The following is a 19425-nucleotide window of genomic DNA, read 5'->3' as shown; positions in this document are numbered from 1 at the left end:
GTCATAGCAGCTTGCCAAACAAGAGATGTTCACACTCACACTGGCAGCCATCTCTGTGGACTTATCCCGTGTCCTTACTTCAGGGCAAGGTCTTTCAGAGAAATGCTGAACTTGGTAGATGGTGAATTGGGCAAAGCCTGGCCCTCCTCTCCCTCACTGTCACGGTGTACCAGGATCGTGACCTGGATTTCGATGTAGTCACTTCTGATTCACACTGGGGCACAGGAGGAGAGAAGGAAGCCTCACGCGCCTGGATCCTGCTCTTCAGGGTTCATAGGAGCAGGCTTTATCTTCTGGGCATCCCTAACCACAGACAAAGGTTGTGCAGAGGAACAGAGAGAAACAGCACACCAACCTGTTTTACATAAGCAGTATTTATTGCAGTCAGCAGCTGGGAATGGCTGCACCAGCCTACACGCAACCAGAGAGAGTGTCCTGAGGGTCATCAGTCCCTGTCCTTCAAGATGGGATCTGCCATCTACCTCTCAGGGAAGGAAAGCTGACAGATAACATCAAGGGAGGTTGTGCAGAAAGTTGCTAAGGTGTAATATTCATACAAGGGAACAGATGAAGTAGTGCAGAGGGAAGAGGATATTATATAAATACACACACTTTTTATATATATATATATATCTATGAGAGAGATACAAGCTGCCTTGAATAAACCAAATGCTGACCCAACTTCAATCCATCCTTGAACAAATTTTCTTTTTATTTCATAAAGTTTATTGCTTTTTGTTTGTTTGTTTGCTTTTTTTGGAGCTGTTTAGACACTTCTATGTGATTCTATGATTCATAGATATTGTATTAACAACCCCATGCAGCGCTACAGGCTTGGGGAAGAGTGGCTGGAAAGCTGCCTGTCGGAAAAGGACCTGGGGGTGTTGGTCGACAGCCGGCTGAACATGAGCCGGCAGTGTGCCCAGGCGGCCAAGAAGGCCAATGGCATCCTGGCCTGTATCAGAACTAGTGTGGCCAGCAGCACTAGGGAAGTGATCGTGCCCCTGTACTCGGCACTGGTGAGGCCGCACCTCGAATACTGTGTTCAGTTTTGGGCCCCTCACTACAAGAAGGACATTGAGGTGCTGGAGCGTGTGCAGAGAAGGGCACCGAGGCTGGTGAGGGGTCTGGAGAACAAGTCTTATGAGGAGCGGCTGAGGGAACTGGGGTTGTTTAGCCTGGAGAAAAGGAGGCTGAGGGGAGACCTCATCGCTCTCTACAACTACCTGAAAGGAGGTTGTAGCAAGGTGGGTGTCGGTCTCTTCTCCCAAGTAACTAGCGATAGGACGAGAGGAAATGGCCTCAAGTTGCGCCAGGGGAGGTTTAGATTGGACGTGAGGAAAAATTTCTTTACTGGAAGAGTGGTGAAACATTGGAACAGGCTGCCCAGGGAAGTGGTTGAGTGCCCATCCCTGGAGGTATTTAAAAGACGAGTAGATGAGGCACTTAGGGACATGGTTTAGTGGGCATGGTGGTGTTGGGTCGATGGTTGGACTCGATGATCTTGGAGGTCTTTTCCAACCTCAATGATTCTATGATTCTAGTTTCAAGTATAAATACTAAAGCATCAGAGAGGAATGTTTTTGTTCTGCTTGGGTATATTCAGTTTCACCAGAAACCAATTGTAACAAAAATAACAAGAGCTTTCCAAGTTACTTTTTACAGGCAGTCATTGAATGCAGCATATAAATGGAAGGGCTCATCTATAAAAGGACTCCTCAAACACACCTTTGGGGATTTATCTGTTGTTGCTGTACAGGCAAGTTTTGTGACAGAATAATCAGAAAAGTGTACCAGAAACTGATTTCTGGCTATGTAACAGTATTTCCACACTTCTATCCTTGCAAAATGATCCTACATTGGCACATATTTAGGGTGACTATTCTACTTGAAAATACTGAACTTTCCTAGTCATTGTACCAGGAGGCAGCCGTTCTGCCTTCTTCCCAGTGAGTATCCCAGGATCAGATCCATCACACTTACACATGTTGTGACATTCTCCTTCTATAATCTTCATGCATTTTGCAGAAGACGACAAAATATCTTGTCATGTTTCTAGGATATACATTGATTTTCTTGAGAGGAATAACAATTTTTTCACCTATTGTGTCCTGGGGATTCAAATGGAAGGAGGTAAGACAGAGTCTTCTCAGCCATTTCTGGTGAAGCTCAAAATACCACAAAAGACGACTGAAGAGAAAGATTTTTGATGAAAGGAAGAAAGCTAATGCAAGCTCAACAAGTGGGATAATTATTGCCTTGGTGTTCTGAAGAAGACCCCAGTCTAGATGTTTTTCTTCCCTCCTTCCCACCCACAACCTTCTTTCTCCTGGGGGGTTCAGAGTGGTCCCAAGCAAAATGAACGAAGTGACCGTCCCGTCCTTAGTATCTCCCAAAGAAACGGTTGTAGGCCATGGAAAATCCTATTTGGTCAGAGAGATAGTCACAGGGAGGGTAGTTTTCACAACGCTCATGCATCTGCTCCATTGGACTTTTGTAATACTCAAAGTACCTGGAGTAGACAGAGAGAGAGATGCCATTCTGCAAATTTTTGACGATGCAGTTGGAGACGTTTCACACCCATGATACTAACATGAGAAGAGTGATTCCCCAGGGTGCCCCAACAGGAGACTTGTTGTGGTGAGTTAAACATCTACTTACACAGAGATGGACTACTTAATTAATGCTGGAAAAAGTTGGAATTGAACCCAACTTAAAGCAATTGCTCTTGAGGTTTTATCAGCAAAGGAGACCACAGAAGCAGTTAGGGTTTTTTTTGTCCCCAACCCAATTCCCCAACTACCCAGGAATCTTTGTTGTTGTTATTTATTTTATTTTTTATTTAATTATTTCCTGCTTACTTTTATTTGCTCCCAGTTTCTGCTCACTTTCCCGCTAGCCACTATTTTCCTTTAGCTTAAGGAGTTTCCTCTCATCATCCTCACTTCTGTTGTTGACAGCAATACTATCCCCACTCAGCTTTTGTTTTGCCAGGCTAAGCAAGCCCAAATCTTCTAGTCTCAGCTACACTCTGGATGCACTTCTCAACTCCTGTTCCAGGTTTGGTTAATCTTTCCTGCTACAGGAGAAGTCCCACCAGTATCTCATTAATTTCTTTATTTCTGTATTGGAAAAACCCTGCAACACCCTTGAATTCCATTTGTTGCATCCATATTTCCAGACTAACGTTACCTCATGATCAAATAATACACCAAGCTGCCTGTCTACCTCAGTCCTTACCGATTAATGCTTACAGCAGAAGCTACTTTTACGATGCAGAAACTGTAAGGGGGTAGTCAGAACAGTCAGTACAGTTGCTACTTGTGAATTTCATCTTGTTTTTAATCACTGCAAGTTTCAACATCAGCCAGTTCCTCTGCTACAATACTCTGATCCTCTCCTCTGCAGATGGAGCCTCCCAATCTTCTATCATTTAAAGCCAACACTATCCTTCTAGTCCAAAGAAGGATTGAATAAAAATTCTTTATGCTACAGGCCTACATGAGACAATGGCTTAACAAACTCTTCCAGGAAATAGATTAGTAACATTCTTGGATGACCTCAAATTTCTCCAAATGTTTATAGCTGGGATTTCTCCAAATCTTCATGCCTAGGATTTCTGCACAAATGGAGGTTCTACAGCTTCAGAAAGAACATCCAATCTGATCTAGCCTCAACCCTGCAATAGAGCTGTGCTTCCTTTGTAGGAAGCCGGAGGCAATGGCCAAGGCTCTGTGATGCTCATTATCCTGGAAATCGGCTCTGATGACCCTGCAGGTTAGAGCAGCTTCTAACTTGTATCCTGCTGTCCCCATGGCTAGCCCAGACAGCTAGTACTGTCTTCCTGAGAGTAATAAAAGAGTCCAGCTATGAGCTCGCAAAAGGATATTTACGAAAAAAAGAACCATTTATCTATCAATGAGTGTCTCCTACAACCTTTTTGCTTCTACACATGAAAGTAATAACATAAATGTACAACAAATTAATGCCTCATTATGTCCTGTTTCCTTCCCACCCCCTCTTCAGAACTGGTCCACAGTCCAGTTTCAGCCTGACTCCTGAGTTGTTACCGTTCATACAGGCTGGATCTCTTCTGCCTCTTCACAAAGGCATTGGCAACTTCCTTATTAATCTTGATGCCTACCAAGAGAGAACACAGCAGGTTAGAGATGCAGGGCCATGGTCTATGCAAAACAAGGACCAGTCTAACCTCTGAAAAGGGACAGTACTCTCTTCACAAGCAGATGACTGTCATGCCCCATCCTAATTGCCTGTTCATCTCTGCCCACTCCATTGTCCACTCAAAGCTCAACATCTGGGCTCCTTCCTCACTCCAACCTGCACATCTACATGGAGCAAGGGCCTTTTCTGTCATAAACTCTATTCCCTTATCACACAGCATGATCTGAGTCCACAGCAAATGGGCAGAAGGCAAAGTCATGACAGCATAAAATACGAGTAAGGAGAAAATGAAGGGAATGGCACCCTCTCTCCCTGGCCCACTTAACTTCAGGGTCTTGGCTTCCTTTCTGTATTTTGACTCAGACTGAGAGTGATGTGAGATACCAGCCACCAGGCCTTAAAATGCCTCTAATGAGCCATAAGCAGCAGGTGGCACATGAAAATACCAATGCTCACATGTGCGGAGATCCATGAAAGGTGACGGGTATAAAATAATGAGAGTAAACATCACCCATAGAGAAATACACCCAGTAGGTGCAAAGATCCTGGTGTTCAGGCACCTGGAGAACATGAGAGGTCTTTCTGCTATGACAGTAGTATCCCCTGGTCTCCACTGACACACCATGTCAGCACGGTTGCTTATTTGTTCCCTTAGATTTGTGGTTGTGCAAACACTGGGGTGCTGTGGAGCAGCAGGTAGAGCCACTTTACCCCCCACTCCCAGCCAGGGCACAGCACAGCACAGCCTCGCTCCATGGGACGGACCCACACCAGCAGAGGTATGCACGGATGCCGGCACACCAGCAACACAGGGAGCTGCACACCAATACATGTTTCAGCAGAGAAACTGGCAAACTGTCACTGTCAGTGGGGGAACACAGTTTCTAAGTCCTCTGTCTGTGGGGAGACAGTGGCGTTTGTGCACTTTCCTCATCATCGTGGGGTGTTTGACCGTGTTTCTCTTTGGCAGGTGAGAGGTGCCTCCTCTCTAGCAATCTGGGGTTTAGTCTGGATCAAAATACTGATTACACAGATGCCAATTAATGTGCTGTCAGAAATCACCACATTTCCCTGAACACTCTTTGCATTTTTTTTCTCTTTCCCAATCTGTGTTTGCATTGGCTCACTGGAGAAATACCAGCTTTCATGCTCCCCAGCAGCAATGTTATCCTTTAAGGTGTGAGAAAGGAGAGACAGGGAAGAACGAGGGGGATTTTCCATACAGATTTCTGCCAGGATCAGCTTGCTGCAAAAGCTGTGGACATTCCAAGGTGTGCAAATCCCCACGTCCCAGGCAACCTGACAGAGGAGGGACTGTAGCCCCCAGGAGCAGCCAAGGAAGGCACTTGCTTTCAGGCTCTCCAGGTTGTGGGATTTGGCAGGGATGTTACAGCCTGTTGCTGTGTGGTGCCAAACCTTTCTGCTCTGTGATCCTGCACACCAGACTGGCTGCTCAGCAGATCCAAAAGACCAGTGCCTGGAGGCCCTGGGGCAGGTTCTGCTTTCTTAACAGTCTGGGGACACAGCAGTCACTTTGGATAGGTCTCTGAGGCCAGCTCAGAGAAGCCGGGATACTGGACGTGTTGCTCCACTCACATCACCTTGTTTCACAGAGGGCAGATGCATCCAGCTGCTAACAACCTGCAGGACTCACATCTTGCCTGGGGGCTGCTCAAGGGTTGTGGAGATGCAGGCTATGGCACTAGCACACCCGGAGCAATGCCAGGCTGCCAGTGCAGGGAGGCTGACCTCCCTGGTGTCTCCTGCCCCCATGGCAGTGAAAGGCAGCCCTTCTGTTTGCTGCAGGTGCTCCTGCACCTCAGGGACTGCAGTGCTGAGGGAGCAAAAAGGGAGCAGCTAGAGGGACTCAGCATGGTTCTTGTTCATCCCTTGAACTTATCAAAGGGAAGAAGGGAAGTAGATGCAGGAGAATGGAGCTGAGCATCAGTCACAATATACTCACTGGCAGCGCTGGGAGATCCTGAGGGGTCTTTGGGATCTGGAAGACAGACAGACAGACAGACAGACAGAGAGGAGTTTGCTTGTGAGTCGTCCTCCTCTGCTCCACTCTAACTGAATCCCTCTGCTTACTGGGTGGATCCAGCTCCCCCCCTTTCCCAGAAAGACTTTTCTTCCCAAAGAAGGGTTTTATTAACACCCACCATTTAGGGATAGACTTCTTCAGCACAGCAAAATTCACCCATTATGCCTGGATTTGTTTAATTTCAACTTCCTCTGAGCCAGATTAAATGACACAATGACCATATAACCACTGTGGAAGCTGGAGGAAGACCTTCCTCCTTCTCCCTCCCCACCATGGCTAAGAGCAGAGACAGCTAGAGCTAGGGGACCATTTGAGCAAAACCCCAAATTTGGACAGAACCTGAAGATAGCTGAGCATCTCCTCTATCTTTGGAAAGAGAGGTTTCCTTAACTCTAGGGAGAAATCACAAACTATTGATAGGGAAGGGAAATAGGGCCGAAAATTAGGAACAACTCTACCCTCACAGCTTTGTGGCTCAGGGTTGAGGTACCTGGCTCACCAGCCCTCCCAAGAGGAATTTACACACTGTATTTCTGTGTTCAGTCCTAATCTTAATCCTCAATCCTTAATGCTCCCTGCAAACACCCAAGGAAAGCATCCTCTAAGAGAAATGGTAGGTCTTCTAATCCTGGCTCTCCCGCACTGCCCTATTTCACATTTTTTTCTTCCACTATTTCACCATATTTTTCTTCTACAATGTTAGTTCCACCCAAGTCACCAGGTATGTGGCATAAGTGTATTTATGGGTAGAAAGAGGACTCTAGAGACCAAAAAAATAACAACTGTACTTAAACAAATACTTTGTGTGAAAAGGGTTGTGTGTAGTTCTATTTTTAAGCTATGTATACGTTCCTTGGATTTTAAAAAAATAAATTAGAAGTTACTCCAAGGCCATTAAGCAATCTGGAATAATAATAATGACTAAAAAAAAGTAGATACATACTCAAGAGTGAAAAAGTGAGAGAGAGACTGACAGATCAAACAAAATATATTTGCCAATATTGAATCATGACATATCTGATGCCAAGGACTGAATGAAATTTAACTCTGAATGGGATAATACAAGAAAAGACAGGGCCCTCTCCTGCTCAGCTTCTCTTTTTCTGCTGTAAAGAGAAAACACTTGTTTTTCTGATCTTTCCTCCCTTCTCTCTCCATCAACTACAGAGCTGCCACTACATTACTGTCTCTTGATCATAAAGTCACCATGGCTAAATCACCTTCAAATGTGATGTGCTCTTATTTCAATGGGACAACTCCCTTTTTTTTTAACCACCAACAGGAGGCTTTTTTTCCTCCAGAAGTTCTCCACATCCCACATCTCCCTGCAGGTGAAGGCTTGACTCAGTGCCTATCTCTGTGATCCTACAGCACTCCAGGGCTGGCAGGCACAAAATCCCTCTCCCTGTGGTCGACACAAATCTGCCTGCAGCTCAACCCTCTTACTCAAAAGTGAGCATCCAGCATACCTTTGCCAGTTCACCTAAACACTAAACTGGTTTAATGCTTAAACATCTTAAAATGTTCAAATTCTCTGCTGCAATTCAGTGGTGCAACTGGAGGGGTGGGGGGTTGACCAGTGGAAGAAAGTGCCCGGCATGAGGCTCTCTATCCCCAAGCCCTCTCTCATCCATGACTCTGTCTCTCAGACAGAGATCTGAAGTTGTGCAATGACCGGCAGTGCACCTCCTCCCCCCCGAAGCTGTGCATCTCTCCCAGACTGACGGGAAGCTGACGGCAAGCTGCAGGGTTGAGCAGCGCTCCAGGGAGCCCTCCCAGGAAGACGTCCCCTTACCTTTCTCACAACAGCAGAGCACTGCCAGGGCCAGAGTCACGATCAGCGGTGCCAGCAGACTCCTCATGTCTTCTTTGGCTGCGCTAGTCTCCCTAACCTCAGAGCTTTCCTGGAGGTTACTGAAGTTCTCCGGAGCTTGCTTTCGGGCAGCAGTTTATATCCTGTGATCGCCTGGAGAGATCGGGGCTCTGGCTTGTGTTCCCATGTTTGAGCTCCAAAACAAAGCCTGTCCTTTGAGCCAGGAGATATCGGGTCCTGGCAGCAATTTTGATATCCGTCTCAGGACTCATGGCATTTCCAGAAGACTTTATCTGAGGTTTTGAATGGGACTGTTGAAGAAAAACAACTGGATAAAAAAATCAGTTTTATTATAAACGTGAAAATCATTCAGTTTCTTGCCGGAAAGCCAGGCGAGAGACCAGCACACCCTGAAGTAAAGCAGCTCCTTTCGTGTGATGGAGCTCTCTCATGTGGAAAATCAAAAGAGACTTAACCCAATGGTGACCCTTTTCCCCCACCCCGCCCTGACCCATTCCTCTGAGGGTAAACTCACTCATGAAACAGTTTACATAGGGCAAACACAGATTTTTGCTTCAGACAGTTTCACCAAACCACTTCAGAGACCTGAGATTTTTATACTGTCGGGTTCTTTGGTAGTTAGTTTGGGGGAGGGTCTTTCTTTTTTCTTCCTGGAAATCTTCCTAGTATGGAGGCTATTAGTTTGGCTTCTCTTGTCTAAAAATCAAATAAACCTTGAAACTCCAAAAGTGTTTTATTCTTCAGGACTTGAGTGGCTGTGGTTGCTTGGTATGTCAAGAGCTCTGCATAGGATCTTCTACAGCCTATTTACCAATAACCCCATACTCCCCAAACCCACCAGCCAAGTTCCCCAAGCCACGTCCCAAACACAGCACACGGATCACATTTTCCTCCACCTCACATCCAGTCCTTCTCAGCCTTACATGCAGGGGAGATATCCAAGGGTTACAGAATTAAAGCCTAAAAGGCTCCCAAGGGCAGTCAGAGCCATTAGGGATTGTGCCAATCCCCAGAAACACTATCTTTTAGCTTAAAGAAATTTAAGGATTTAAAAAAAAAAAAAAAAAGTTTAACTCTTCTACAGTCCAGGAAAGACTGAATATATATACTAACAACTTCCAGCAAAAGTATCTTAAAAAGCAACAGTTTAAAAATAAATAAATATCTAAAAATAATAGGTATTCTAGGAAAGTTATGCTTCCAAAAGAAAACGTGAAAGAATATAAATATACAATTCTAGTAATCCAAACAGCTTTACCTCTCTTCCCAACTTTTCCCAAGCTTTCTAACCAGCATGTAGTCTCTTAAACATGTTTGGTTATTGCTTACACTAACAAAATCCCACAGAAATCTCTGGTATTATTCATTATTTATACTGGTAAACCAAAGGTTGGAATCACCAGGTATTTCTTGACACAGACTCAGACAGCACTAGCCCTGTACCTTCCATTTTGGTAGCATCACAGTGTCAAGTGAAACCCAGACACTGCAGACTTGTTGACTTTAGGTTATGAAAGTTTTGCCCTGGTTCGTGATCGTAAGGTTCACCTACTTGGGAACATGCAGAACAACTGTGGGTACAAATGTACCTAATCCATATGGCTTTTTTTCCTTAAACTCATTTATCTCTCACTTCTTCCTTTGGCAAAACTTTAGCAGCTGTCAGGGTGAAGTTTCCTATCATCAGAAGTGTTTTCAATGAATAAATCGCATTTCTTTCCAGAAGTTCATCTTCAAAGCTGGCAAAGCCTTGAAGCATATTTTGCAAGAAGATGTGTGTTTCTAATATGGCAGGTAGATTTGGCTCTAGGCTTAATTTCACAGAATAGTCAACAATTTGATACTTTATACCTCATAGCCTTTGATAGCGTGCCATGAATCTTTCCCACTTCCATAATTTGCAGGTGCCTGTGGAAGCCTGCAGATGTGAATATTGAAACCAGCTGTGCTAAGCTGAGATAGAAGATGCTGTGTCTCCTACACACCCCACACCAAGGGGTCTCCAAGCTGCTGTGGCTGCTGACCAGCCTGGAGTAGTATTGAATTCTTGGGCATGTCAGCACTGGTGCTTCTTGGCCTGGGGACAGGCTCTGCAAGGTGCACTGGTGCCGGTGACAACCCGACAGCGGTCATGCTCACTCCTCAGTGGGCTGGGAGGTGCTCAGCAACCTGTGCACAGGGTCAGGCCACATCTTTGTTTCAAATGAGTTATGAACAGTAAAATAAAATTGTTCTAGGTGAACAAAGTTGGGCTTAACTCCAAACACTGCGTTTCTTTTATTTTTTTATTTACCATCTGGAGCCCCTCTTCACCTTTGGTTTCTGCAGCTTTCTAGCACTACCGGAATCATTCCAAGTGGAATTAAGGGCATGAAAGGGGATTCCAAAAGGAAATATAAGTAAAGTCCGGATCACACGCTCCTTTCTACGGGAGCACCCTACATCAGGACCTGAGGGTAGCTGGATAGACAAAATGCAATTTACGGCTTTTTCTGTCACTAACTCTTGCCCTAACTTTGTTTTTAAGATTGAACAGGCGCCTTCTGAATTTTGTTTCCCCAACTGAGGAAAGATATTATAGATTTCTTTTTCAAAAAGTGCATCTTGCCCTGCTTTCTGAACACCATGCCATTTTAAGATGTCTTCAGACTGAGAACTGAAATTTGCCAGTGACCTCTAAACGAAGCCACTTGTAGACCCTGAAACAAAAACATTGTAGATCCTTTCAAACTCGTGTGATTGCAAGGTAGTGACTTTTTTCTGTAATCCGCACCAGATTCTATGATAAACAAACTCAGCTTCTTCATGGAAAATTGCACACACACCCAAAATACTGTGACTCATGAGAAGACAGTATCAAACCAGCAATTTATTGTGTAGTAAACACACACATCCTGAACTCTCTCTGATCTCTACTATGTCAGCTCAGCGCTAATTTACACAGTGTAGGCATCCATGGCTACATGGGAGAGAAGCAGCAGGCAGGATAACATACAGGGACACAAGCAACTGAATATGTTTCAGAGCCATTGCATTTTTTGGGAGGATACCCTGGGCTCCAGGCCCCAGGATGGGGATAGGTCATCCTTTACTTAGTCCTCCTTGTCCCAAAATAGTGCCTGTAAGCAGCAGCATAGCCATGGTGAAAAGCGTACAGTTCGCAGGGGTAATAGTCCTCACAGATCTCCCTCTGACGTTCCTGGGGCATCTTACTACGCTCCCTGATCCTGCAAAAGTAGGAGAAATGAGTGGTGAGTGCTGCCATTTTAAATATCTGTCTACAGCCTTTTCCTGCCCCACAATCCCCCACCAGGATTAAGGGTCCATCACCAGATTACATCATCCAGCTACCAAGATGTTAGCATATCACCTTCTGTGTTCACCACATCCAGGGGAGCAATGTGACTACAACAGGAGTGTTCTGCCTCCCCAGTTAACCTTTTATTTCAGGGCTAAGTAGGGTGGTGGGGAGAGGGGGATGCCTCCTGCCTCAACCTGAGGAAGAGTCCTCCCTCTGCAGCCCCCCAGCCTGCTGCCTTCAGCTCTTCTGCTCATCCCCAAAGCCACGCATGGAACAAAGACCTGAAACATCCTGCAAAAGGGCCACCTGGTACTGTGAAGAAGGTTTGCCTTGACACCTCACTAGGAGATTATTTCTGTGCTTCAGCCTTTATTTTCACAAGCCCTGCATGAGGCATGAAACTGCCTATATCTACTTTTTATAGATGAGGCAAGGAGGCCCCCAGATGGCCCTGTGATTTAGAAAAGGTCATGCAAATTCTGCATGAGAGCTGAGGATTAGAACAAGATCTCAAACTGAGCTTCCTTTCTGGCCATCCCACACTGATTCCCTCTCCTTCTGTTGGTGTTTCCTTCAGACAAATTAAGCAGAGCCCTCCCAGCACATGATATGTCCTCAAACACAAGGACTCACTCTCTGCTATCTGAGTACTGGCTTCTCCCAGGGTTGGGGACTTCACGGGCACCTCACACTGAGAGAGGGGCTGAGGCTTCTCAGAAGTCACCATGGCTTTCTCCCCTGGTACCAGCCTGTGCCTGGCAAGGAAAGACCTCTCCCCACTCCCGTCCTCAGCGTCCTGAGGCCATAACATACCTCTCCTGAAAGATGCCTCCTGGTCTCATGCCAGCTTGTATGAAGTCATTGGCCCTTCGCCTGTTGATGAAGGGATCTGAGAAGGCAAGGGGTTGTTCAGAGTAGATAGACACTTTCAAGGCCAGATTTCAACAAAAGCTAACTTCCACATTTATAACAGCCTCTTTGTCTGCCCTCCCAGGCACAGTGAAACCCAGGACCTTTTAATATTCCCCACTGTCCACCCCACTGGTTCGTGCACAGGCTCTCCCTCTGGCTTGTGCAGCCTGTATGGAAGTGGACATGCTGGTCTAGCTCTGCTGTTACTCAAGCCACCCGGGGTAAAGCTACTGTGATTTTGCTGCCACAGCCCCTCTGAGTGAGTGGAGCTTGGCCAAGAGGTAGGTGCCAAGCTGCGCAGACCGTGGGAGGTCTGGGCATGCTCATTAGAATTAGTAGAATCGTAAAATTATAGGTAAAAACGGGAAGGGCCTGAGTAAGTCTATCTGCCTCCAAGGTTAGGCAGTCACTAAGCGGAGACTGTGTGGCAGTTTTGGACTGAGGTGCCTGAAGGTCCCTTCTGTCCTTTCTGAGAAACATCACAGTCCTATTGCAGAGTTCAAGAGTCTGTGGATGTCTTTGGCATTGGCTTCCACCTGTGCCTTTGTGCTTCTGACCAGCTGTTTTATGAAGTCCAGTCCTTCTCCAGATGGTCTAATTTCTTTTTAGTTTCGAACCATCTGTTCTTTAACCCCTCCAGGTTATTCCTTGTTCCATGGTGAGACTCTCCACCATTTCATGCTTCTCCTGTGACACTAACTCTCTCTTCCAGACCAAGGGTCCCTCCTGCCCACACATTCCACCTGCTTCTTCCAAGGTGCTGGGAGTAAGGCTCTCCCTGTTCTTGGGGAAGTACAAATCATGTCACTGGCTTATGCAATACCTCTTTCTGTGCTCATCTCAGAGCTTTTTGAGCAATGTCCTTTCTAGTGTCACTTAACCTGTTTTAGGTGGATGCAGCAGGGATCTAAGTTCATGATTCTTTGTTTTCCAATTCTCATTATATTCTTTGCAAAACAAATTGGTATGCACTTGTGCCCAAACATGTGAAGTATTTTTTTAACTCTCTTGCTATTCATCCTGCAACTCCATCACCCAGTAAATTCAATTTCCCTGGGCTGAGTGGTTCTGCCTATTTAATCTCCACAGTAAAGTACACGGAAATGGTCTTGGAGATGTCTGTAGCACACTTCAAATTCAAGAAAATAGTAAAGCAGTCTCTTACTGAGATACTCATGGGATTCCATGCTCTCATGGGACTCTGGGGAAAGAAAGAGTAAAACGTGGTAAGGCACTGTACTGATGGGATTCACAGTCTTTCACACACCACAGATCACTAGAACAGGCACACAGAAATCAGAGAAGCCAGGTTTTAAGACACCTGTTTAAAAGGAAGAGAAAGGGATCAGTGGCATGACCTAACATTTATATGAGGAGTTTAGGGTGTTCAGGAGTTTAGAATGGAGCAACCTGATGTCTTAGCCAGGACTTCAAGGCTTGTGCTTGGTCTTACAGTATGTGATTCTCAAGCATAGTTCCTCACCTTCATGTTCCTGACACTACAGTGGATATGATACCTGCTTACCTTCAAAACTTGCATGTGTGCTTAGGGAATGGATTAGCACAGTGAGATGTGCTTGACTCTTGCATGAAACAGTATCTTAATTCCAGCAGTATGAAACTGTGTGCCTGACAGGAAAAGGGGGCTGATATTACAAAAGGAGAAAGGGAAATCTCCCCATTAACACGGAAGAGTTAAGAATAAGAACTCTTATTGTAGTCCAGACAACAGAGGGGCAGAAAGAGGAGCAGCCTGCGAGGTGAGCTGGAACAGAGAGGAAGGGGCTGAAGCATCCTGGACCACAAATCAAAATGACTGAAGATGACAGCTCTGGAGCAGGGCTAGGACGGTCTGACACAAGGGCAGAAAAGCAGGCAAGAGATCAAGTTAAGGAGAAAGAAGACACAAAGTTGAATAAAAACATCTGAACAGACCCAAAGATGCCTGCAGGTTTGGAGTTATCACTCTACTCAGTAAAAAAGGGCACCTACCATAGCAAGTAGCAGCCATCACCAAGACAGCCAGGAACGTAAGGATGATGAGAGTGCGCATTGTGCCAGTGCAGGGAGGAATCTCTCACTCTGTCTCTCTTGCTGTGTCTCGCTCTCTTCCCACTGAGGGCAGCTGGAGATCCTGGGCCACCTGCAAAATTAGCAGTGGAATGTTTATTATGAAAACAGAGCCAGGAGGGGGCCCATGAAAGAGCCTGGGGAAGGCAACGGCTGGCTGGTACACACTCTTTATGGAGCCATTACAAAACATCCTCTATTAGAAGACTGAATCAGGTTTCGGGAAGGAGAGGGCATGCCCCCTTTCTCTCCCAGTTCAGGGCTGGGGGCCATAATTCATAGGCAAGTGTGTCACTAGCACTCCACGCTCAGAAAAGCTGGCCTGTACAAGTGAAAGGAATTTCAGGGGCTGCCAGGGGCCCTGCTGAAGAGGTGTGTGCTGATCCCAAATGTAAATGTTTGCCTTTCTAATTTTTCCTCTGATCTGCCCTCTTTGCCCTCGCCATCCTCTGTCTGGATACACCCAGCCCACAGTGTTCTGTCAGCTTTGCCAACAGAGACATAGAGAATGAGGCTTCAAACACTGTCCCCACTCAGGCCCCCTCCCTCCAGCTGGCCCCTGCTACGGTCCCAGCCTGCCAGTCATCAGAGGGGGAATCTAACCCTACTGCCCCTTCCCCTCTCCTACTTTACTGCTCTAGGAGTGACAAGCAGCAACCTAGAAGAATCCCTTCTGCTGGAGGGATCATGATTTTCGCATTGAGATGACAGCAGCACCCAGAACTCTATCTCTGCAGGTCCTCACTGTGGTCCTGACCCTACACTGCTCTTCCAGCCCAAGGGACAGCATCTTGGTGAAGGCAAAGGTAACCATATCTCTCAGGACTGCTGCCTCTCTGGTCTAGCACTAGCAGTCCTTGCCCCACTGGGCACCAAAGTCAGATGTCAAGGCAAGGCTTTTCAGCTGGGATGAATCTCCCATGCCAGCAGTTTCTGGGAGCATTTCCTCACCTTCTAGCACCCAAAGAGCTTGTCTGGGACCAGCGTCACAGACAGCAGCAATGGACAAAAGATGGGATGTTCCCCTCCTCAGCTCTATGGTACAGCAGGAGGGAGTAAAAGAAGAAAGGAGTTACAGAGATGGCCATCCCTGCTAGGTGAAAAGCAAAAGGGAGTAGTTTGCTAGAGGCAAGACAGGGAGGGAAGGTGGGTACTCAGTGCCTGCCAGCCCTCCCCCATGGCAGTGGTGGGGCTGGGACCATGCACACTGCCTGGGGATGAGCCTAGGGTACAGTAACCATTGTTATGTCTGATCCAAGCTGTGGTGACCGCCTGTTTTGTCCATATGTACATGCAGGCATCAGGATTTCTAACTGATAGGGTGCAGACTGAGTGCACTCTGGGTGCAGACCATTCCCTCCAAGCCAGTGTGGTGTTGTCACTGCTGTCACCTGCAGAGGCCGGTCTGGGGAGCCACGCTGCAGGTGACACAGCCAAGAACTACAGGGACAGCTAGCCAGAGCCTAACACTTCCCCAATGGGAAGTGTTGTTCCACTGAAACTTCAGTGGAACAAGATTACTCTGGGCTTTACAACTTACCCTTTCAATGCCAAACTCATGGCCCTTGCCTGAAGCCTGTGGTCTCTGGGAGAGAAACTGAGCAGTGCCTTCAACTTCAGACCAAAGAGAAAGATTGCTTTTCTTCCCCATTATCCCACACCACGCAGAGAGCAGCTCAGTCCTGCACCATCAATGCCCCCCATACTGTCCACATCCTGCCCATTCAGTGCTCAGCCTGAGATGAGGAGGAAAACTAGGTTGTGCTGGGGCAAAAGCCAGAAGTCTGCTATAGATACAAGGTCAGAGGAGAATTGAGACTTTTTCTGCCATCCCTCCATGCCCTGCCACTCCGGTCTCTTTAAGGGAATTCTCTGCTCTGGGATTGTTTGCATTCCTTAGAGCCCACAGTTTTGGAGTTAGTGTTGAATGTGGATTTTATAGGTTTCCTGAATGTCTTGTATATTCTGGGAGCTCACGGGAGCTGCCGAGAAAGGGAGGCTTGAGGGAGGAGAGACCCCAGCAGGAAAGCAGTGGGGCACAGGGAGGAAGATGCTGGGAGTACTTTGGAATGAAGGTGAGGCTGCACAGTGGGAAACTCCAACATGCTTTCCAGCCAAACCCGCTTTATTTATCTGTCTTCACTCAGGGCAGAGCATTCTGCTCCCTGGAAGACTCTGCTCCCATTTCAGAGGACTCTGATCCCAGAACGCCTGGAGCATCCCCTGCCATCAACCACAGAAGAACCACAAACACTACTTTAACCCAAATGTTTCATTTTTCACCACAGAGGCAAGGCATTTTCCAAGGGATGAATGAACATGCTGGCCACACAACCCTATACCAACAAATCTCCTTCGGGGAACACTTTCCCTTGCAAAAGTACATCTCCTTTCTACTCCCCCTGCACTCCATACTTCTCCAGCACACATCTCCCCTCCCCAGCATCAGTGGGCTGCCCCAGAGGCAACACACCATGCAGCACAGTGAGCCCAATCCCCCTGCTTTCTAGCAGCATCCACTGGTTAGAAATATAGAAAGAGGAGCTAACATTAATTGCCTGCAAATGCCGAGGAAATCTCAGCAGTCCCCCAAATAAAGGGGAGATCAGAAAAGCAGCCCTCTGACCTGTCTCCTGCTGGAGTGGAGAATCACAATGTTACACACACCATAGCAGCCACTCCTAACATTTTGCAGCTGTGAAGCACCAGCAAGGCATTAACAACAAGCAGTTGTCCAGGAAAAGCAAGGCAGTCCCTGCATACTCACTAAGCCGTCGCTTCCCCGCCAGCCTGCAGCTCTTGTCTGAGGGGGCAGCTCTCCCAGTGTCCTGGACCCTGGGCTGAAGAAGAGGGGCCTTTTATTTATTAGCATTGATCAGTGACTCCTCCCCTCTTCTGTCTCCCACTCTCGATCCACCCCCAGGCTACCACCTTCTCCTTCAAAAACACCTTCTGCCCACAGCCAGGAAACCAACAACCTCAAGTAACTGAGCCAGGAGGGAAAGGAGAGAGCCAGAGCAGACACCAGGGGCTAGTGAGGGCACAGCCACATGCAGGCTGCCTTTCTGTGCCCAGGAGCAGTGAGTGAGCAGAGGTCTGAGGACAAGATGCAGTCTCCCTCTTTGCAGCAAGACGCCCCCTCTTCCACCCCCTCCTTCCCCAGTCGTGCTCTAACTAGAGCCATGCTGCTGGCCAGGGCACCTGTTCTTCCACGGGGAACAAAAGGCCAGGAGCCTTCTCCCATCTCCTTTCATGCTCCTTTTGCAACTGTCTGATCCCCCCTCCTAATGGCAGGCTAATGTCAGACTGAAAACTCATACAACAAAGGTGTCTGCTTTTGGAGGCAGCTCTGAAACCTCCAAAAGTGACATACCCTATGAGGCAAAGAGCTGGCTTACACAAACTCAGGCCCCTGAGATGCACCCTTGCTGCTCACACCAGACCCACAACAGTGCTTGACAACACGTCAGACAACCCAGGGTATGTGCTGGACTGGGCTATTGGGTTTCTGGCCCTGCCTGCACCCGACCCAAGAGCACATATGCACCATGCTGGGATGCTGAACCCGTGCGAGTAGCAACCTGCAGCAGTGCTCCCTCGCTCAGCAGAGATCCACACCTGGTGCATGCTCAGCATGGGTGCTGGCAGGTCCAGTCCTTAAGCAAGGGTAGGCACAATCTGAGGGACAGAGGTCTGCAGAGGTGAGATGGAGGGGATGACCAGCTGCAGAATCAGTGGCTCAGGAGGTTAGGAAAGAAAACCCATCACATCTATTCACTAACCAAACACTGGTGAGTGTGGCTTGTCTGGTCCAGGAAAAGATCAAGTGTGACCTGATTTACAGCCTTGGTTGCAAAATGAAAATGATAGCATAACCATGGAGTTAAAGAACTACCAAATGAGTGGGACAGAGGTGGGATTTGCTGCACTTTTATAGGACACCTTGTCACCTTACAGCTAACACATGCATTTTTATCTATGTACTTTTGCCTGGTTCCCAAAGAACAGTGAAGGGCTCCTGTCCAAGGGTGCAATCTTTAGCTCCTACAGTGCTTGATGAGTTTAGGGAAAGTTCAGACCTACCTGTGGCAACAAGGTACTATGTCGCACGTGTCATTGTACAAGCAGCTCTTGGCCCTCAGAGCCTGAGAAGAGCAACCTTGAGCTGTCCCAAAGGTATAGGGCACATAGTCATGAGTCACCTTTGAAAAGCAATGCAAAGAGGAGGACATTTCTTGCCCTCTTCTACCACCCTTCAGGGACAGCTGAATATTCAGCCCTGTGACATGCTGAACCCTGAAAGAAATCAGTACCCAGAAGATCTAGTCGTCCTCATTTACCTAGATATTGGAAAAGCTTTGGCCCCAGTGCCATCTGGCAAGTTTTTAGTTAAGTTGGAGAAAAGGGGCATTAAAGCCAAAATTGTGAGATGGTAAGAAACCAGACAAATGGGGCAGAAGCTTGAGCAGTGCAAACGAGAAATGTTGAGAAATTACTAATTTAATTTCTCTTGGGACTAGTTTTACTGAATACTTCCATTAATGACTGGCTTAAAAAGGGAATACTTGTTGAGGAAGTTTGTTGATAACATAAAGCAAGAAAGCATCATCAGTGGAAAGGAGGCCTGAGAGCTCATACAGGAGGAAAAGGATGACCTTGAAAGCTGGAATAACAGAAACAGGGTAATACGCAATAGCGCAAAGGCAAGGTCTTCCATGGGGATTAGCAGTAAGAATCCTGCTGTAAATTAAAAGCTTGTAAACTGGAAGTGAACAAGGAACAAAAGGAACAACTATGAACCAACAGTCATAAAGGTGATCACAGAATACTGATTCTGAGATGTCTACTGAGAATGTGCCAGCAGAGATGGGCACCTGTTAGTGCCCCTGGATAAGATACCAGTGAGACCACAGCAGGAGTCCTCTGTATGGCCCAGGTCACCCATGTTCATGGAAGAATTCCTGTGGGAAGTGGTGTACATGAGGACTAACAAGGCGAGGTGATTTGCAGTCACCCCCAAAATGACAGACCTTTTCACCATACCCTGTGGGAGTCACCAAGCATCTCCTTCCCTGCGTTGTC

General features: G+C 47.0%; 2 protein-coding genes across 2 annotated transcripts; both read right to left on the bottom strand.

The window, feature by feature from the left end:
- Positions 1–1323: 1323 nt before the first annotated feature.
- LOC143159239 (osteocalcin-like) lies at positions 1324–8254 on the bottom strand. Its single transcript, XM_076335772.1, has 4 exons — positions 8022–8254; positions 6146–6181; positions 4071–4140; positions 1324–2512 (listed from the first exon to the last, which is right to left on the bottom strand). Exons 1-4 carry the CDS (start codon positions 8086–8088, stop codon positions 2383–2385), a joined length of 303 nt encoding a protein of 100 aa, XP_076191887.1. The 5' UTR covers positions 8089–8254; the 3' UTR covers positions 1324–2382.
- Positions 8255–10909: 2655 nt separating this feature from the next.
- MGP (matrix Gla protein) lies at positions 10910–17179 on the bottom strand. Its single transcript, XM_076328679.1, has 5 exons — positions 17111–17179; positions 14266–14416; positions 13439–13474; positions 12175–12250; positions 10910–11287 (listed from the first exon to the last, which is right to left on the bottom strand). The coding sequence occupies exons 2-5, from the start codon at positions 14324–14326 to the stop codon at positions 11149–11151; spliced, it is 312 nt and encodes a 103-aa protein (XP_076184794.1). The 5' UTR covers positions 14327–14416; positions 17111–17179; the 3' UTR covers positions 10910–11148.
- Positions 17180–19425: the final 2246 nt, after the last annotated feature.

Source organism: Aptenodytes patagonicus, chromosome 1, assembly GCF_965638725.1.
Source record: "Aptenodytes patagonicus chromosome 1, bAptPat1.pri.cur, whole genome shotgun sequence".
NCBI classification, from domain to species: Eukaryota; Metazoa; Chordata; class Aves; order Sphenisciformes; family Spheniscidae; genus Aptenodytes; species Aptenodytes patagonicus.
The sequence above is the reverse complement of the archived record's forward strand: the minus strand, read 5'-3'. Positions and strand labels throughout refer to the sequence as shown.